This window comes from Pteropus vampyrus, unplaced genomic scaffold (assembly GCF_000151845.1).
Source record: "Pteropus vampyrus isolate Shadow unplaced genomic scaffold, Pvam_2.0 Scaffold99, whole genome shotgun sequence".
Taxonomy (NCBI): domain Eukaryota; kingdom Metazoa; phylum Chordata; class Mammalia; order Chiroptera; family Pteropodidae; genus Pteropus; species Pteropus vampyrus.
In genome coordinates, this window is record NW_011888880.1 from 3,282,316 (window position 1) to 3,303,856 (window position 21,541).

The following is a 21,541-nucleotide window of genomic DNA, read 5'->3' on the forward strand; positions in this document are numbered from 1 at the left end:
GGGGAAGCAGCAAATATAATACACATGCACATGCATGATAATAATAACATAAACGTATTTGTTTATAGACTCATTAAAAGTCTCTGGGAGGAGGCACAAGAAACAGTAATATTGGTTGTTCTGGGCAGGAGTCTGGGTAGCTGGGGTTCATGGGTAGGAGGGGTATTTTCCATTATGTGATTGTATTACCTATTGAAACATTTTGAATGAAAAATTTATTATCCCGCTTCCAGTCTCAGAATCAACATATGTTCCTTCCTACTGTGCTTTGTTACAGGAGATTGTATTGAAATTGAGATTGGTTTGAAAATGAGCTACATTACTTTAAGAAGTTGTTTTCTTTCTAGGAATTGATTATGGATTAAGTTTACCACTTGGGGAAGACTATGAACGGAAGAAACATAAACTAAAAGAAGAATTGCGGCAAGATTACAGGCGCTATCTTACTCAGGTAGAGTTCTGTTAATTAGTTGAGTGTTAAGCTTCAGAATTCATGTCCTAAATTTGTTTTCCTAAGGCTTTATTTATATATGTTAATTTTTAAATTTTCAGTGGAATCTAGCAGTGGGGTATTAGAGTGAAAGTTGAGTGACACGTATGACATTGATAGAAAAAAAAATGGTGCTGAGAACTGGTGCAATGAAAGTACACACTCCTGGTCTTTGGAGTAGGGAGGTGGGGTCTGATTTTTAAATGAGAATGTAAGTTCCGGTTGTTTATGTTTTCTGTAAAGTTATGTTTTTAAATAGCCCACTTACGACTTCCTACTCCTCTGTTCCCTCTAGCTGCATATTAAAATGACACATAGAGTTCTAGTTGATAATTATTTTCCTATGAGCTAAGTTTATAAAACTTTAACATATTTAACCACCAAAGTTTTTGCTTTATAATTTAATCTATATAGTTAGTGAACTCTTGTTTTAAGTATATTTTATTAAATTATATAATAGCTAAACTAAAGGTCTGTTTTAAGTTTTAAGATGCAATTTACTTTTTAAGTTATAAAATTATTTTAAACAAGCATGATTCTAGTCATCCTAAGATAGTCTTTAGGTTTTTCTACTACTTTTTAATGTATAATTATAAATGTATAAGTGGTCTCTTATGTATTCTGATTTGCACATGGAGAGAAAGGACTTTGAGTATATTTTATCAATGGTTTGTTTCCCTTGACTTTAGGGTATTACAGAAGCAAAAAGAAAGGTAGGGTTGCTTGCAAAATGTTTTCTCCTTTTTAATCGACTAGCTTGTAATCAATCATTTGCGTCCATAATAATGATGCCATCTCATTAGAATAATGGCTTCTTTTATGATTTTGAGACTTTTGAATGGTACCATTTTGTATTTTTGCTTTTGGCAAGATGACAGTTGATACAGTATAATTTTCCATTAATACAATTAAGCATTCTTTGTGATTCCTGCTTTGCATTTGTTTTTGTTGCTTTTTTATGCATCCTTTAGAAATATTCTGCATCTATTGTAAGTTCATTTTTTTCAGCATGCCAGTTTTGTTCTTCAAATTATTAATCACATCAAAATTAATATAATAATAGAATGTTCAAGGTAGTCTAAGATGTTTTTGAACTGTGTGTTGTCAGGATTTGAATTACTTGATATTTTTGTACCCAAATCTGTGGATTGCATTTTTAAGTTTATGTTGGAAAACAAAGAAACAGTTTTATAGTTTTACAAAACTTTTTAAAAAGAATCTCATATGTTCATTCATCATTCAACCAACACTTTTTAAACACTGAAGGAAATGAGTCAAATATGAATCTTGTTTTCAGGGGGCGTTGAATCTAGTTTGTAGAGATAACATTTATACAATTCAGAAAGTAGCAACTAACGAGAAGGATAGAATGATGAGGAAAAGCCTCAAGGTGGTGTTTTTTTTGTTTTTTTGTTTTTTTTTCGAGGTCAAAACATTATTTATTTATTTTCAATAGATCAGAACTTTAATAATAAATGACACACTTATGGACTTGTTAGATGTCAAATATGGGGCTGGAATGGGGGAATCTAATGTATCAATTCAGCTACATGTAAGCAGTAATAGGATAGATAAAGTTTGGATATTCTAGGGGTGAATGGAGGGAGGAGAGGAAGCTTTTCAGATGCAGAATAATAGTATAAATTATATACTAGCATATAAAAAATTATATACTAGTATATAAAAAATAGTATAAAGAAGGACCTGGAGGGTAGACGCTAGCTTTGTATGAATGAGGCATATTAGGCTTACCAACCTGACTGAGGTAGATGCTTTTTGGGAGTAGTAAGAAATAACGATGTAGATGAATAGGATGGGATTTGATTAGAAGGCAGTAGATTTTTAGTTTTTTAACTTGGTATGTGTGATAGGCAGTGGTGAAACGTTCCTCCTTAAACAGCCTGTGAGGAGCTTGAGAACTGTTTTACACTTAGTTCTGCATGTTAGAACTTGCAGAACAATCTTATTGTCCTAAATTACTGCTACAAATTTTTAACAGATCTCCTTCCATTCTCAGTCCATTTTCCATTCTGCTTTCCAGAATGATCCTGCTCTTAACTGATTTAAATACTTCAATGTCTCTACTGCCTTCAGGATAAAAATTCAAATTCTCTAGGATGACATGTGAAGTCTTTATACTCCAGCCTGCCTCCCTGGCCTGGTACTTTATTGTCTTCTCCACACCCCTCTTTATTGGAGGACGTTTTCCTCTGATACCAACCATTTTCATTTGTGGATTTTACATTACTTCATAGATATATGATTTGGGGAGGGGGTGGGAAACCAGTGGTAAGAGACTTAAGAAGAAATCGCCTTTGTGAAAGGGAAAGAGCTCAAGGAGTACAAATCTTTAAGAGACGCAGAGAAGTTTTTGGTGTCAGGTTATCAAGAATGTCATACCGGTAGAGGAGCAGTATGAAAGACAATTTTGGTTGACGTGAGGAAGTGGGAGTAGAAAGGATATGGGGAAGTGGCTGCGATGGCTTCCTCTACCCCTGGGTTATGTACACTTGACAGTTCCCATTCTCTCTGGATTTCTTGTGCCTTGCAGGTTGTAAATTGCATGCATATTAAAAAAAATTGAATCTTTAAATTTTGTCAATGAGAGTCATTAAAACAACTGCCATCTCTACCATCTTCGCCTGTTTTTTAGACTAAAAACACCTGACCATCTAACAACACTGGAAGGACATATTCCCAGAACAGTTGTTAAACTGAATCTGTAAATTTATATTTTCAACCCAGGTCCCTCTCCTGAACCTCAGACTTTTCTGTTTGGCTGCCCGTTTGACATTTCACTTAGAAATCTGATGGGACCCTTGTGTTCCTTTCCTCTCACTCCAGTACTTCCTGTAGCTAGTTCTTTTTATTTTTTTGCCACAGCACTTGTAACCTTCTAACATACCATTATGTTTATTATTGCTTGTCAGTTTCCCCTGCTCAGGAAGGCAAGGATTCTGTCAGTTTTTTCACTGATGAGTCTTAAATGTATCAAACAGTTTGGGACATAATGGGCACTGAATATTTATTGAATGAATGAGTGAATGGCTAACATTCAGCTTTTTGAAAAACTCATGATATTGTCCTTATTGTTTACCTTTTTATTTTATTGAAAATTTTAAACATCATCCTGGACCTGTGTTGGGAGTGGCAGATTGCTCAGTTAAGGAGCACGAGTGCTGTATCTTTCCAGGGTTGGAACTCCGAATGTGTTTTTTTGTACTTCTATTACTATGAAATGATTATGTTTATAGTGTACTTTGGTATAAACTGGGGTTTTAAGTGACTCACGGCTCTAGTCACGTGTCATATTGTTTCCTTTGACAAATAAGCGTAGAGTTCTACCAACTTTCAGGTTAGCTTTCGTAGCACAACCTATTTGTAAATTTAGATTTAATGAAACTATGAATAATTTAGTTTTATTAATCTGTTCCATAATGTCTTGACTATAACACCATGAGTACATTGTATTGTAGTTATTGACATGTTTGTTTCTCCAAATGAATTGTAAATCTCTTGGATATAGGGAACATATGCTTATCTTTGTCTCAGAACCACCTAAAAAAATAACTAAAAAATATTAGATAGTGATTGCTCATTTAATGAATAAAAGGCATGGAGCTAGGCAGGTTAATAACTTGCTTGGTTTAATCCTCATAACCCGGTGATGTAGATGACATCCCTGTTTTACAAAGAAACTGAGGCAGAGAAGTTAAGTAACTTATTCCAGATTATATGACTACCACAAAGTTGGATATTGTGTATATTTTTTACTGATCCCTAATGTTTGCTTTATAGTGTTCAAAGAGATTTTGTGTTTTTTATCTTGCTTGATCCTTACACCGGCTTTGGTGGGTAGGCAGAGCAGGCTAAGTGCCTGGCTCAGCGTTAACTGAGAAGTGTTGGGGCTGGTCCACGAGCCCGCGCTTTTCCACTCCTCGTTGTTCTGAACAAGAATAGAGGGACATGTCGAGAAAAAATGTCCTTAGTTTATGTTTTCTGGTATTTAATGGATACCTACTCATTATTGTAGAAAAAATAGGAAAAAAAAAAACATTATTGCAGTAGGCATAAGGATATTTGTGAAGAAGTTTAAATTTTCCTTAACAAAAGAATGATAGGGCATTGAGAATGAAGAATATGTGCTTAGAAGAGGAATATGAATTAAGAAACAGGTTTTTTTCCTCATGCTTTATAAATCATCCTGAATCAACAGATAATATATGTATTGCAAATGAAAATTAAGACCCGATTCTCCTCTTCAGGGAGTTGTTGATTGGAAGAAAATTCTCTTTTTTCTAATTAGGATCTCTGTAGATTTGTAGTTTGTCTTCATCTCCATTTCATTCTTTTGCTCTGCATAATGTAATAGCTTAGAATATTGAACCTAAAGACACATTTATGAAACATTTTATAAAGGCAATTAGGTAATATGTTTTTTTAATGTGTATATATACAGAAAAATTTTCTATCTACGAGTGAAACAGATCCATCTACTCTGGGAGTTTCTCTTCCTATTGGTGAGAGGTTATCTGCCAAGGTAGGTGGACAGGAGCAGTTTTTGTGGGTAGCAGTTTTATGAGGATCAAAACCATGAAAGAACATACTCCTGATTTAAATGCAAACAGATTACTTCATTTCCTGTACTTGAATATATATATTTTTCCAAATCTGCAGAATCTCCAGTTGTGTTTTTTAAAAAAATCTTTTTGAATATTACATTTGTCACCATGTAATGTGATATATTTCTTTACTATGTTGATCAGTTGAATATTCAGAATTCACTTTTTTCAGCATTGGTTTATGCTCTGTAGCACATTAAGATGAGTGGATAAGAGAGCATACTGTGCTTTTATCTTATATAGGGTGAGGGTCTGGAACTATTTGAATGTGTATTTCTATCTCTTTCCAAATACATGCTCATACTCTTAAGAGGTTTCAGTGGAAAATTACATTATAATATTTTATCATCTTTGATAATTTTACCTTGTTATGTTTAAGATACAACAAGGATCCTTCTTTAGCCTTGGGAAAGAAACGGTTAGCAGCAGATCTTTTGGGAGGGTTGGGGGATTGGGGCAGGAGATACCCCTGAGAAGGAAAGAAGGAAAGTAATATGGTAATGACAGACTTCCTGACAAACTCATTCATATATTTACTAGTGGGTGAGATTTATTTATGATGCTTTTGTCAGAGTGCGCTACGATTGTCTAGGATTGCCATTGGTAAACCTAGAATCCGTGGATCATGGGGCATGGGTCCTTGTACAGTGACCTCAAGCTGGGTAACTACTGGAGTATAAAATGTTGAGATGCTTTGCAACCAAGGCAGCTTGCTTGGTAATCCAGACCTAAACCTCTACTTAGATATATTTTAATGTGGCAGGAATGGGGCATTGCATCATAACCTCTTCCTGCTTCTCTTCTGCCCTGCAACTACTCCTGTCCTTGAAGTCACTAGAAAAATTGATTCTGGGCAAGGTCTCTAATTTGTGAGTCTGGTTTGACTATAAGGTACTTTATCCTGAAGTTGAAGTTAACATTGCCTTTTGGTGTCTATTTTAAGGAAAGGTTGAAACTCGAACGCAACAAAGAATACAATCAATTTCTCAGGGGTAAGGAAGAATCCACTGAAAAGTTCAGACAGGAAGAAAAGAGTAATGAGGTAGGTTTTACTTTTAAAGTCGCTCTTTAATACTAGCAATTAAGTGTTTTGTATTTACTTGAAATTGTTTTTATGTGTTAGATATTTCACTTGGTTTTTATGTAAATATTTTAAAAAATTAAGCCAAATTGAACCAAACACAGGATGTTTAAACATTTAGTCGTGCAAATAGTTTTTTCTTATATTGAAGAACTTACCCTACCTTTTAACTAATATTGTAGGACCAGATTTAATTTTAGAGATTGGTTTTAAGTTATTTTTGTTTATTTTTAATGTTTTATACTGACAATTTCTAGCTATGTTTTTTCCAAATTTTAGGATGGTTGGTGTTACTAGGGCCAAAAAATTTACTGCTTTCTCTATTCTTTGTGTTGAGAAAGAATTTAATTTAGAATATTTCGAAGCAATATTTAATTGCCAAAATATGCTTAAAATATCTCCTGGGATAAGAATTACTCTTAGTTTATCTTCTCTTTTTATAGCTACTTGCCTATATTACTGTTTGCTGTTTATGATATTAAGTTTTATTGAAGGATAAATTTCCTGAAGTTTCTAAAGATAAGGTATTTCTTATGGGTGATTAAGCCTTAGAATTGAGATAAGTAGACACTAAGCCTCATCTGAGGATTTAATTACCTTTTAAGAAGTAGCATCTCATTAAGATCTGTTTCTTTTTTTTCTTTTTTAATTGACCAGCACAAGAGTCAAAGAAATAAAAAACCTATTAATCAGGTTAAACCTGATTTACCTTCACAAGTAAAAACATCTCGTGAAAATTCAGAAGGTCCTAGGAGAGATGTCTTAACGCCTTCAGAGGCATACGAACAGCTTCTAAACCAAAGACGACTAGAGGAGGACAGGTATCGACAACTAGATGATGAAATTGAATTAAGAAATAGAAGAATTTTTAAAAAAACTAATGAAGAAGTGGGCATTTCCAATAAAAACCATCAAAGGTTTGCCAGTAGGGTCGACATTCCAGGTAGAAGATTTCACAGGTTTAATGAGGATCGTGATTTTGATGGACAGTTTTACAGACCAGACCAAGATCCCGAAGTAAGTGAAGAAATGGACGAGAGGTTTAGATATGAAAGTGATTTTGATAGAAGACCTTTGAGAGTATATACAAATAACAGGTATTTACAACTTCATTTTTATTTTCTTAATAGTACTGTTGTTACTTTTTATGATTGCATTAGGGAGAAGCAGTTTCGTTTGATGTACATGTTTGATTAATTCTAAGGTGCACCATTAATTTATGTGCCACTGAGGAAACAAAGAAAACACCCCAAGATAGGGAGAGAGGGACCCTATCATAAAGCTAGGACACCAAAAGGCTTCAGCCTATACGTGCAATCAAATGGGAAATGAACTCCCACAGAGGGGACAGACAAGAAACTTCTGTGTCTCAGCCTCAGCCCTGAGTGGAGGGAATAAAAACAGCTTCCCCGAGCATTCGAATGGTGAGCCAGTTCTGATCCAGGTTCGCAGTCAGCATTCATGCTGCCAGTTTTGTCCAGGAAAACTCGAGGAGGGAATTCAGAGTTGTCTCACATCCATAGTGCCCCTAGGCCACTGATTGGCAGGAGGAAAAATAACTTCCTTCTGCAATAACTTGACTTACCACCAGTTTGGTGGCTCTCCCAGTTTCAGAAGTTCGAATGTGGGGAAAAAAAGGACACCTTAAAATAGGTGAAAAACACTTTATTCCTTTAATGTTCCTATGCTCTAAGTCCTTTTACCATTATATTTCTTTGTTTTTAAGTTACTTATTAAACATTTAAGTGAAATGGGGCTAATTTTTTTCATCAGATTTTCAGATGCTTTTCATTTCGTTTGGATGATTGTTTTTATAATGCTGCTTTTGATTTTTGTCTTAATACTTAGAACTTGTTATACTTTCACCTAACTTTTGATTTGGAGATAGAAGTATGGCAGGGTCCCATATTTGTCACCGACTTAACTTGAAAGGGTTAAATCTAAATTTTGAGCATTAAATGGAATCTGTTTCTCTTATTAGTCCAAATAGATTACTTTTTAATAATTTAGGAAATTTCTGAGACGCAGTGCTGCACATTGCGTATTCTAATTATTAATAATAATACAAAGTTTTTATAGTTCTTTGTCTTCTACTCTTTTTCTGTAGCTATTACATCCTCCTCACCCAAGCTTTTAAGTATTCACTCTGCTTTAGGTAATTTGAGTGAAGGATTAGAATTTTGTGCTGCCAGTTATAGTTTATCTCTGATTTGAATTTAATTGTTTGTACTTCACAAAATGCTCCAAATCCTACTATGTGTTATATTTGGAAATGTTTGTTTATATCAGAAAGTAATTAAAGGCTGCCTAAAGTAAAAGAACTCTTGATTGGGGAGCTGCAGGTGATTTTGGGCTCTTGGTGCTGCCTCTTTTGTACTTGAGAACTTTTCTTGCTTTATCGTGTTTACCTTCAGAGGACAATGTAATGCAAACCTTTCAAGTTTGGAATTTCAAGAAACTTATTGTGATGGTTGTTTTGCTTTTTATATATTTTAATCTATTATTTTTGCAATTATACCGTGTGATGCTTTTATACATGGACTAACAAATGAATTTCAGCCTGTTTGAGAACTATTTTATTTTATGTATCCCATAAAGAAAATGAACTTTCTATATTATTTTACCCAAGTAGTATTTTCAGATTAGATTAAATATGCGTGAGAATAATTCCTGTTACATGTTTTAAAGTTTTTAAAAATATTTCTTCAAAATATAAATTATTATATGTTACTTTCATTTTGTTAATGCATATATCTCTAAATATAAGGTTTTTCACATGTCTCTTTATGGCAATTGTGGTTAAATTGAATTTCTGTATTTCAAACTTGTAGATTCCTTATTTCTAGCAAAAAAATATCACATTGAACATTCACTAGTTTTTATTTAGGAGGTGGAGTGGTGGATAGAGAAGGAGACTAAAGAAATGTATAACTGTGTTTGGTCTCTCTAGTCATTTATTCTTAACATACTGTAATCTTAACCAGAAGTTCTTGTCAAAAAATAGTTATAACTGTGAGAAGTATAAAACTAATTTTCCTTCATTTTTCTAAGTTACCTTTGTTCTCTTTTTTTTCTTCTAAAAGTCAGTGTGTTATAAACTCTAGTTTTGATTTTTTGTAATTTTTGATTTTGATATTTTGGGTCTCAGTTCTTTTCTAATTACCCTATAAACTTTTTTATATACCATAATATATTTACTAATGAAACATTTTTCCTCCATTAAATGTGGGAAAGCTAAAGCCTAGAAATAATTTTACTTTCCTTAACTAATTACTCACTGGCAGTGTTTTTAATAGTTAACAAGGTGGTTAGCACTTTGCTTGACAGTTGCATTGTGTGTGTGTGTGTGTGTGTGTGTGTGTGTGTGTGTGTACATGTACGTATTTACCAATTTAAGTAAAATTTATGTTTTAGGAACTTTCTGAAGTTGAATGTAATTGCATGTCTCATAATACCTTGAAATTTGTAGGCACTTAAAATATAGTCATCTTAGTCTTTATTATTTATTAACTTCAGCAATTGAGGTTAATATATTACCATATTATGTTTTTCTTAATAACTAATGTTAATGAGTAAAAGAAAGTTTTAGCATTAAAAATGCAGTTTTTTAAGTTTTTATGTGATTAATGCAGTTAGCACTTCTGTTTAACTCTTGATATTTGCTAGTTTGTAATCTTAATAGTCATTTAAAATTTTGAGATAAAACTCCATCTGAAATTAGATGCGTATTAGCCACAGAGGTTTTTAGTGTAAGACATACTAAGCGTATGTGTTTAACATGAAGACATAAATGAGGAGAAATGAGTTACTTAATTTGGTATTACCTTTTTTTCTTACTGTAGTTAATTTCATTTATCTTTGGAAGGACCATTTTAATATTTCCCCCCACTTTAAACATGGGGGTGATATTAGAAAAATACTGTTATTGAATTAAATATAAAAACAGGGAAAGAACTGAAAACAGTGAGAAAAATGGTGAGCCACAGTTAACAGATTAGTATTTTTCTTTTAACTTTTATAGTCTAGAGCACCCCTAATAGCAGAATTCACTCACATTAGAGAAATTCTTTATATGAAAACAAGTGGTGTAACCATTATTATGAATTGGATGACTTGTTTGATTCTGTGGTTTATTAAGGAAAAAAGAGAAGTTATTCATTACCTTTTAAGAGTTGTTCATTCACAGTTAAGTTAGCCGAAAATACCTGTGGTTTTAACAATTCGCTTTTCTTCTTTAAGACAGTAATTAAAAAAAAAAAAAAAAAAAGATAAACACGTGTTAATTTTTAGAGTAAACTTGGCCTCTAGCCTACACCTGGTTTCTTTGGGCATCAAGACAATAACCATAAAGTTATTGATCCTTGTCTTCAAGGAAATAGAAGAAGCTTTCTCCGTTTAACAGAACCTTTAACTTTTTTTTGATAGTAGGATGGTAAAACTATTTTACGATTAATCTCTCAACCAAATCTGATATGCTATGTCAAAGTAAGCAAATTTTTTCTTTTATGAGGTCTGTCCCTTTCTGACAAAACCCGGTGGATTGAGGTGTGTGGTAAGTGAATGTATGGATTTAAAACCATAGAATATTTAGATAGTTCTGGGGCAAAGGGATAGTTTTAATTTGGTACTGACTCTAAAGGCATAGCTAAATTGAAATGACTTCTCAGGGACAAACTGGACCTAAACTGAACCCTTGCATTTTGACTATAAATAGGCTGTTCGTAGACATTTAGTGAGTTTATTACTTCTGGATGTTTCCATCTGTCAGTTGCCCCTTAATGTCGAGAGGATTGAAGAGATGGCAATGGTAAAACCACCGCTGGCTCTCACCAGTTCTTGTCTTCAGAGGGGACTTCATTCGCCACAGTAAAGGTTTCTAAAATAATTGTAAGACCACCATGAAAACTGTTAAAGTGAACTAACAGAGATAGCTAAGAGTGACTGAATGCTAAATTTATTAGAAATATGGAAGAAACTTTAATAAATGAAGGACATTCCATTATAATTATAGGGATATTTTAATAGAAAATAAGGTGGCTATCTTTTCAAACTATAATCTCACTTCATAGCTTATTAGAGTTTGTTCTAGTTATTTTTTTTAATAGGTCATATTAGTAACTTAAATACTTATGGACTCTATTTGTAATTAGTAACTTTTTCATGACTTAATGAAGTAAGCACAATCATAGCAGTCATTTCATAAAATTGAGTAGGATGCCTTAAGTTTTTGTTCTGTCCTTTTTAGTGAAATACATATCTCCATCCTTTTTTTGGCCTCTTAAAAATTTTCCAGTTTTGATTTTATTGTAATTATCAGAGACAGGGGACTTTTATAATTTTGTTAATAAATTTTTTTCTTTAGTGAAGGATATACCTTAATCTCTTTCATATGGGCTGTTCATTAGGAAATCTTGGTGATTTTACTGAAATTTAGCAGAGATTTTGACTTTATACATAAATAAAATCATTTCTTAAACTTCTTTAATTTAGAATGAACTTTGAAAATGTGCTTATGACATTTGCTTTATTAGAATATCTACATATACTGAAGAACCTATAAAACATGTTTTAGGGTAGATGCTTTAGGTCCAGCTATATAAAGATAAGCTAGAACTCCAAGTCCAAATGTTTTTAGCCAATTTATCTGATAATGTAGGAAACCACAAGCTCTTTGATAAATTTTAAAATTCTTGTATGTGTAAGTAGCCTTTAATTCCGGTTAATTCTGATTATTTTTTTTACTTAATTTATTTTTTAATTGAAGAAATGATTTAAATTTTTCCCCTATCTGCCTCCCCCTTCCCCCACCCTCAGGTAACCATTAGTCCATTGTCCATGTCCCAAGTTATGTTATTAAAATTTTATAACTTTGGGTTTTTCTCTTCTTTCTTTTTCTTTCTTCTTTCTTTCTGTCTGTCTTTCTAATTCTTTAATGTCACCACATATTTGACTCCTTGTAGCTCATCTACCTCCCCCCTTCCCCCTAATTTTTCTATATTTGAAAACTTTCATTGGTATAGACACTACTGTACCATATCGACAAATTTACTTTTGTCTTTTGTATTGAGTTTGCAAGACCACTCCCATATTTGGGGATTTGCTAAGAGGACTCACAGGACTTTGTATGTATAGTTATATTCCTGGTTGTGGGGCAAAGTCCGAAGGAAACAGCATAAGCTTCCAAGAGTTTTCTCCCAGTGAGTTGCGCAGGACGTGTTTAATCCCTCCTGCAATGAATTGTGACCGCATGGGTGAAATGCGGTCATTAGAGACTTTGTGCTCAGTGTTTTCACTGGGGGCTGCTTGCATAGGCACCCTTTTCCTGGTGGTGCCAAAATTCCAGACTCCAGAGGTAGAGCAGAACGTCAGCATAAACTGCATTGTTTGTACTAGCAGTTGAGGTGCAGTGAGCCGGTCTCACTAGCCTGGGGATGGTGGGACCCCTCCCAAAATCTCTGTTCCTAGATGCCAGCGCAGGGCCAGCCTGGGAATAGACCTTTCTAAGGATACGCAGTCTTTGGCCTGCTCTGTTAACTCTTCTGCACATGTGTGTTTATATAGATCCAGTATAACTAAGTCCGATTGCCTGATGTTATTAATTACAAACTTGAATTTGAGTTTATATTTACCTGTTCATGACACTGATGTGTCAGTTAAAAGGAGAGATTCGAGCACCTAGACTTTAGGTGTAAAACCAGCTGTGTTTTGATAAATTGAAATAAATTAAAAAATTTTTGAAAGGGCTTGCGGAGGGTTCTTTTGTTTTAGGTATGGATAAAAAATGGAAGCCATTTATGTCATGCCAGGTCATACATTATTAAGGTCACAATTTTGTTGTATAGGTTTTTCTTCACAGATGATATTGACAGTGGCTTGTGTGATGGAAACAAAGAAAATTTTATATGCTGGCTCTGTGGAGAGTGAGAAGTTCTTTTCTTCTGAAAATTGCCATTTTTTCTTAATGTGATAATGAAATTTACCTAAAATATTGAAAAATTTTTTTAACAGCCATATTTTGTTCTAATAGTCCTCTTGAGAGACAGTATAGTTTAATTGTGTAGCAAGTAAGACTTATGAAATGCTGATTTTCATGAATGTTGATAGATATTGGTGTAAGCAGTCATGTTATTTCTCTGGTATGAGAAAAATAAACTAAAGAAATCAATGTTTGCCAAATGGAAAAAAAAAAGATTAATTGAAAAAACATTTTTAAAAATTATTTTCTGAAAAGGATTTTTAAGAAGGAAATAAAAAACATTCTAACCTTTTTTTGTTGTTACAACCTTGTAAGTAAATTATCATTTTCTGCCCATGCATCAGCCTATTTGTTTATAATGTTTTCTATGTCCCTGTTACTAATATTTATTCTTTCATGTGATTTACACTGTTAGCAAATGTTATGGCTTTGCTACATTTGATTTAATTAAATGGTAAGTGTGCTGCGACATTTTTAAGTTAAAAAAGTTTGTATACGTGGTGAAATAATTCCCAGAATCAGTGAATTTTGATTAAAAAAGTGATCTCATTTTGAAATTTGACAATAATTGTCATGAGGGCAGGACCATGCCCATGTGCCCTGTGTCTAGAACAGTGCTTGGCACGGAGTAGGTGTGCAGTGGATAGTCTTTGCATAAGGGAGTGATGAAAAAGTCTTAGTATATGCATAGTTTTCAAATTTAAAATTTCTAAGTTATCTTGCAATAATTTATAAAAGCCTTTCTTTGTTTTAAAGATGACTAAATCTAAGCTGTCAGATTCTCTTAGTAACCAGCAGATCAATTGAATCTCATTTGAATTAACTTTAGAATGTGTTTACAGTAAAACTTCATTGTAACACTCTGTTCCCTTTAATATTTCCAACATCAAATATAAAAATACCAAAGAGATATAAGAAGGTCCACTGTATATGGAACAAGCTCTATAAGCTAATGTGTTTTTAAGGACGTACGGGAACATACAAGGGAATGCGCCTGCTGTGGAGCATGGTGGTGATGTCACAGAACGGTCAGACATACGAATTTCATCTGCTGGAGGTAAAAGGTAGAGTATGTAATATGCATTCTGCCCTTTACTCATTACATTGTGAGACGGCACCTGCTAAATCCAAACCGGCTTACTGACAAAGTAGAAAGGTGTAGTCTGTTGGCAGCCTTCCTTATTACTGAGAGAGGACTTAAAGGGAAAATAGCGGAGGGACAGAATTGTGTTAGATGAAAATTGATAGTACTTTACAGCATTTTTTCAAAGAAGAAGTTTTGAGTATAAAGCATGCCAAGGTGTTCTGAATAAGTTCCTCTCATTATAAAGTGTATAAATTTGAAGTAATAAAAGGAGAAATAAACATATAATGTAATGGACTAAAAATCAGTTTAAAATATCTTGGAATTATGGGAGTGTTGTAACTTGACTAGAAATTAATTGAAAATATTCCTGCAATGCAAGTTTTTCTTTTAAAATTTTCTTTTTGATTTTCAGCTTATTGAGTAGATAACTTCTATGCTTAACGTTGTAAAATTAGTGCTCATACATAATTCTGTCATTCAAAAGAACGGAAATTGTATGTATTTTATATTCATGTTCTCTTTCTATTTAAAGTTTTTATAGTTTTGTTGGCTTTCATGTGTCCCACGCAAGGATAAACAGTTCTGAATCTATAGTGTATAAAGAAGACACTGTCATGTGTCAGGTGGCAATTTTCTTTGAAGAAAAGAAATTTATAAAAGTGCATGAGATAGGAGATTTTGCTATTTGGGTCTAAATAATGAAGTTTTCTGTGAGGGAATGGTCTTTCCTGGAAGGAGTCTTTTAGGGGTGAACTTTCTTAGAAGTGTGTGCATAGATATCACCTTTCTTTTTTTAGGATTTATATGTACTTATATTCATTTTCTTTACTGGGGTAACTGTTCTTATTTATAAAAATGCTTTTATTGGTAATCTAAAAGCAGGCCGAAGAAAAAGGTAATATATTTATAGTACATTGGGGTCCCACCATATAAAGAGATAAAATGTCATGATTTTACCCTAATTTTAAAAATATGTAACAATTAGAGTATCCGTAGTACTTTGAAAGGCCAATAACTCATACATCTACATTTTATTCTAAATTTTTGTTTTCTGAAAATTATTTGGTTTCCAATTCTTTTTGTTTTTGTTATAGGACTCAAGACAACGATCCATCCAAATCGACTAACCAATACCTCTGTAGTCCTTTTGCGGGGATGCTCTTTGGTATGTGCTAAACTTCCAGTTGCTTAGACTTTTGCAGAGTGTTTTAAAAAAGGCCTTTGGTGAGAACTCAGTGTTGTAATTAATACTACTCATGCTAATAGAGAATGTTTACTAGCACTTACTTTATGCTAGGCAGTATGCTAAGCGTTTAACATGTGTTATATAGCTCTGTCTAAAGCTAAATAACTTTTATTTAGTGATGAATTTTTCAGTAGATGAGAAGTGAATTATTAATTGCAGTAATAATTGCTTTTAATTTTGTATTCCATTAGCAGTTTGTCATAGTGTGGCTGTTTCTTACGTTCTGTTTTATATGTGATAGCAAACTGCCTAACATTTTAGTTTAATTCCCCTGAACTAAAGCTTTTTTATTTTTGATAAGTATCTTTTCCCATGTTTTTTCCTTGTGGTTTCTGAGATGTTTTGCTCTAGTCATGATCAGAATCCCACATTTTCTCTTTATCAGAAATGAAGGACATTGCTTAAGATAAGCATGTTGATTTGCTGTCTTGTCACAGTTTAATTTCAGAAGCACTGTGAAGAAAGCCTTGTTCCCTTGTGTAACTTTAAGTAGAAAAGAGGTCTTGTTCTCTGTGTAAAAGCAATTAGAAAAAATTATCCGAAATTTGGTTTCAGTGAAGTGTATGAGAAAATTGGATAACAGTTTAGGTTCATTCAACCTGAAAGCAGTCAGAAATTCAAATCTTGGCTTAGAGATATATAATTAAATGACCTCTGTTTCTTTGAAAAGACTATTGCGAACAAAATGACATAGCACCTATTATTTTATTCTAGTCTAATGTCTTTAAGTGAGAATTGACGATTTTAACCTATTAGTAGGTCAAAGTAAAAGCTTCATTCTGATGATATATTTTGTTAAACATGATAAAAATTGTAGAAATGGCTTTCTGTGTTGAAAGTCCACTGACAAATAATTTTATCAATAAATGGAAATTTTAAAGATGAGTGGCATGAGCTCATCATTTGTACAATTCAGGAATTATAGATGACTGGTGACATAATAGACTTAATGTTTGAAACAAACCATTGGAATCATTTACTCAAGTGATTTATCATGGTTGTTCCCCCCAGGTTGTGTTTGCACTTACCTATAGGAAGCTTACTTTGCAGAGGCAGCACGTCCCATCTGGAGGTGGCTCTGGTTGTCATAATAGTCTCATTTCAGTTGAACTGAACTTTGTCTTCCTGTAATTTTGCTCTAAGGACCTCATTTGGAGCCCTTTGCTTTATTTAAAAAATTGACAGTTGACTGCTTAGAACAAAAATAATGCATTGTGGGGTTTATAACAGAATCATCGTTATTTAGAAGTACGTTTTTAAATTTCTTTGTGTTGTTGATTGCTTGTTTAATTCCCCTTTGAGCCAAGAAAATAATTTGTATAATTTCAGTTATTTCAAATTTGAATTTTTTAAATAATTTTTAATGGCTCAGAATATTGTCTATCTTGATGCACGTTTAGTGTGGACTTGAAAGGATGTGCATTGTGTGGTGGTTGAGTGTAGTGATGCTTGGTAGTAATGTTTGTCTTATACACCCTTGATGATTTTTACTTGTTCTACCAATTGCTTAGAACTATTAAATTCTCTGACCACCTTATTCTTAGTGCGAGGTCCGGAGTGCTGGAGGAAGGGATTTTCTCAGCGTTCCCGCCCCTTCCTCGGTTTTCAGCAAGGCCTGGTTTTCAGCAAGGCCTGCGTGCTCTTGGCAGGGAGCTTGCCTCCTCCACACGTCTCTCTCCTTTCTCGGCAGTAAATTGCTATTGCTTGTTCCTTAGTGCGAAGGGCCCTGTGCATCTGGCTCTCAGAAGAAATGTGTCTTTCTCATGTTTCTGCCCCTCCCCCCACCCCCCAGAGTAGTAGCCAGACTCTTCTTTATGTCTATGGGGGTCTTTTGTGAAAATTTCCTGTCTTTCCCCTAACAACATCATATCTTTGCTTTGTATGTAGTGCAGAATGCTGGCTCTAAGGAGGTTTTCTGCCCTTCACCCAGCAGATGACAGCTGCTGCTTTGTATGAGAGAAGAGTCTGGAAAGCAGAGGCTGGTTTTTCTTGCCTTAGGAGGGTCTCTTTCAGGAGTCCTGTGTTGCCCTGACTGCAGTCTTTTTTGAGAGCTTTCTGGTGGAGGGGGCAGTTCACTGCAGGTTTCTCTAGTGTCTGGGCTTCTGGTGATCTGCGTTGTCAGCCAGCCCACACAACGCCTTTAAGAATTTCACTAACATTTCAGCCGTTTCCTTACCTGCTTTTAATGCAGCTGCTGTTTCTCCATATTTTTGATAAAATAAAACATCCATCTCTCTTTTGATTGTTTTTTTATAATACCCTTTGTAATTTAGTTTACTTGAGTGTTTGTAACCTCAGCTCTCTGGTGGGCTTTTTACAAGTTACGATTTTGTAGATAATTCAGCTTTTTCCCATTGTAGGGTCTGAGCATTGTTCTGCCTTTCTACTTTCTAAGAAGCAGAAATCTCCATTTGGTTCTTTATAATAGCTTCCATTTTCTCCTCATGATATTCCTATTTTCACTTAAATACTTGGGCATACTTATGTAGCAATTTTAACATCCTTGTTTGTTCTTCCATCATCTGATATTTATGTGTTTTTTTTTTGACTAACTTTTCTAATGGTTATTATGTCACTGTATTAGTTTTCTATTGCTACATTGCAGATGAGCACAAATTTAGTGGCTCAAAACATCCCACATCATCTCACAGTTTCTGTGGGTCAGGAATGTGGTTGAGACTTTGGCCCAAGGTCACACAAGGCTATAATCCAGGCGTCACCAGGGTGGAGGCTTCAATGGGAAGCATCTACTTCCAGTTGGTGGCAGAATTCATTTCCTTGTGGCTGTATTACTGACGGCCCTGGCTCCCTACTAGATGTTGGCTGGAGGGAGACCTCCCAGTCCTCCAGGCCAGCTGCTGTTTCTTGCCAGGTGGGCTTCCTTAATCTGGCTGCTCACTTTGTTGTCCCAGCCTGGAGACGCTAAACTCAGGGAGGGCTTTTACCTGATTAGATCAGGCCCAACCCAAGATAATCTCCTTTTAGATTAATTCAAAATTGATTTTGTATCTTAATTACATCTGCAAATTCCTTTCACCTTTGCCATATTATATTGCCTAGAAAGAAGTCTTAGGTCCTGCCCACATTTGAGGGGAGGGGTTTATACAGTCCGCACCAGAAGACAGGGAACAGAGGGTGTGTCTTAGAATTCTGTATACCACAGTCATGTTTTTCCGTTACTTAAGGACCAATATTTTTGAGACCTTATTTGATGCTTAGCTAGGGACGTCTAGAGTAGTCACCCTTCCAGTGGTGGTTCAGCCCTACTGCTACAGAGTAACCTTTCTGGGATCTTCCCTAAAGACTCTACAGTGGTCCCCAACCTTTTTGGCACCAGGGACCCATTCTCTGATGAGAATCTAATGCCTGATGATCTGAGGTGGAGCTGAGGTGGTGATGCCAGCGCTAGAGAGTATCTGCAAATACAGATGAAGCTTCGCTGGCTCACCTGCTGCTCACCTGCTGTGCGGCCATTTTCCTAACAGGCCAAGGGGGGCGGGGATGGGGATGGTGGGGGGTGGCCTGGGGACCTCTGCCCTAGGGGATCACAGAGAACTCCACTCTAACTAGCTTGAGCTTGAAATTTTTCTCCACTCTGCTTGAGGTCTGAGAATTGTTCAGTTTACGTATCCTCCATAGTTTTTTTTGCCCAGCCTAACAGTTCCACTCTGTGCATGCACAAAATCGTGCAAAATCCGAAGGCACCCTTCTATGGATTTCTAAAGCTCTTTTATGGTTCTTTTTCAGTCTTTGCCCTAAACTTTCAGCCATTCTAGCCTCCTTGAATTTTGATCTTTATCTACTCAATTTAGTTCAGTTTCCCAGCTTCGTTTGGGTTCTCCCTCCCTGTACCTTATAGTCTGGAACTTGGAGGGAAAGGCAGGAACTTGCAGGAACAGGCAGAAAGGGTGGTACTTAAAGGGCTCGCCTCATTTCTTTTTCTTCCTTCAGGTATTACAGTCCCACGCTGCCTGCTGTCCAGTGTCTGAAAGAGTTATTTCATATATTTTGCCTAGTATTGTTTTTTTATGGTGAGAGGTTAAGTTCTGTACTTGTTACTTCATCATGATCAGAAACAGAATGGACCTGTCTACTTTGATTATAACACATTATTATTAACCTTAATTTAATTCACGTTTGCCCTGGGGGAGCTTTGCTGTTGCTGACATCTATGCTTAATGGACAAACTCAGATGCTATATGTCCACTGATGGGTAGGAGACTAATAATGAAGGTAGCAGAGAAATTGTTGGTTCAGTTGCACTTTTGATATCTTGTGATTTGTTAGTGTTCCAGATTATACATATCTAGATTAAGAGGTTCTTTTGTGTCATTAACATATATGCAATAATAATGTGTGGATCTAAAATGTTTGCACAACTGGATTTTCACATGAGTGATACTAGGGTGAGAGATTTATTTTTTTCCTATAGAATGAGGTAACCATTGAAGTTTTTTGGCAGGACACCAGTGTGATTAGTGTTATATTTTAAGATGGTCTTACATAGTGTGCTGGACGGATTGAAGCAGGGAGAAGGGGAGTTCCTGAGACTAGTAGGAAGTTCTTGCTGCAGGCCAGGTGAAATGTGGAGTGGTCCCACCCAAGATTAAGGCTGTGAGACTAGGAAGGAGGGTCCTCATGTGGAGTACGAGAAGATGAGCAGTCAGTCACAGTGAGGTGGCGTGGCTCGATTATTGGGCCATTAGCAGAAAACAAAGAGGGGCAGTTGATTTTGAGACGTTCATTTTGGATGTACTTGTTAAATTTATGGGCTTGTGGGAGGTGTTATCCCCGTCATTGGAAGCACAAGGATGGGGATGAAAGTGTTCTTATTTCAGAAGGTTTTTGACTAAATGTAGAGGTTTGGGAAGGATTAATCTGTCTTGTATTTGATACTCAGTAGATATTAATAAATTATAAAAATTGTTGAAGAGGTAATGATGCACATGATTTTACTTTATTTCCTGCTTATGCAGTAATTACTCTTTGATACAGTAATTAAGAGTGAAGATTTAAAAAATTTGAGTTTCTTAGTCGCATATGTACTTGAGTTAAGACTGCATTTTTTTTTTTTTTTTTTACTTTTTAGGAGGTGAAGATCGAGAAACTATTCAGAAAAGGAAAGAGAAATATAGACTAGAACTATTGGAACAAATGGCTGAACAACAGAAGAACAAAAGACGGTAATGAAAGGTTTGCATTTAAAAAGAGATGTTTTGAATTTAAAATGCATTTGTGTAAAATGACATGGTGGTAACTATTACATAGTAAAGTAAGGGGATGTTTTTTCTCATATGGTTTTGTATTTGTAAATCGCTTCGATTTCAACCTGCACATTGTAAATCAAAGGTAATAAATACAATGAGAGTGTTCTTTTCTTTGTCATAGATAACAAACGAGACTATATATTTAAAACAGGCCTTTTACGTATCTGCATTGATTTCTTCAGTCATTCATTTAGGGTGGCATGTTATCTACATGCCCACTGTATTATCCCACATATAGTAAGAAATACAAAATAAAAGTATTTTATCTTTTAACAGTGTAAAATGGTACACACATATATATACAGTATAAAGTAATCATTGATAAATCTACAGATATTTATATTGTTTAAAAGTCTCAGTGTTTATAATCTTGTAGAAATACCTATGAAATATTAATACAGTTTAAAATTAGGAATAGCTATCTTGATTCTGGAGAGTTTGAGACCTAATCATTTTTAGTTTTTCCTCTCAGAGGAAGCCAATATCTACTGTGTGATATTAGCCTTTGTTAATGTATTCTTAAAACTCTTATTAGCAAGTATGGTATTAATTTTTAGTTTTTTACCCTTCTTTTTGCTAACCGAAAACATACATGTACCCTAAAATAACTTTATTTGTTTCACTAAGTAAAGATTTTGTTTTACCGTGTGAATTTGCTTAGGCTTTGAAGTACCTCAGGGACTGGTTTAGAGGTACTTATTCCAAGTCAGTTTATATGTGAAACCTAGTTTACTTAGCACCAAATCAGAAAGTTTAGTTTTCAGAATTATTT

General features: G+C 34.7%; 1 protein-coding gene across 1 annotated transcript in view; it reads left to right on the forward strand.

Annotated features, from left to right (window-relative positions):
* CSPP1 (centrosome and spindle pole associated protein 1) overlaps nucleotides 1-21,541 on the forward strand; it is a 107,824-nt gene that overhangs the window by 24,623 nt on the left and 61,660 nt on the right. The window contains exons 4-10 of the mRNA XM_023533289.1: nucleotides 348-451; nucleotides 4,950-5,030; nucleotides 6,056-6,154; nucleotides 6,851-7,290; nucleotides 14,135-14,233; nucleotides 15,351-15,421; nucleotides 20,592-20,685. Coding sequence (XP_023389057.1) covers nucleotides 348-451; nucleotides 4,950-5,030; nucleotides 6,056-6,154; nucleotides 6,851-7,290; nucleotides 14,135-14,233; nucleotides 15,351-15,421; nucleotides 20,592-20,685 — 988 coding nt within the window. The remainder of the gene's footprint in view (nucleotides 1-347; nucleotides 452-4,949; nucleotides 5,031-6,055; nucleotides 6,155-6,850; nucleotides 7,291-14,134; nucleotides 14,234-15,350; nucleotides 15,422-20,591; nucleotides 20,686-21,541) is intronic.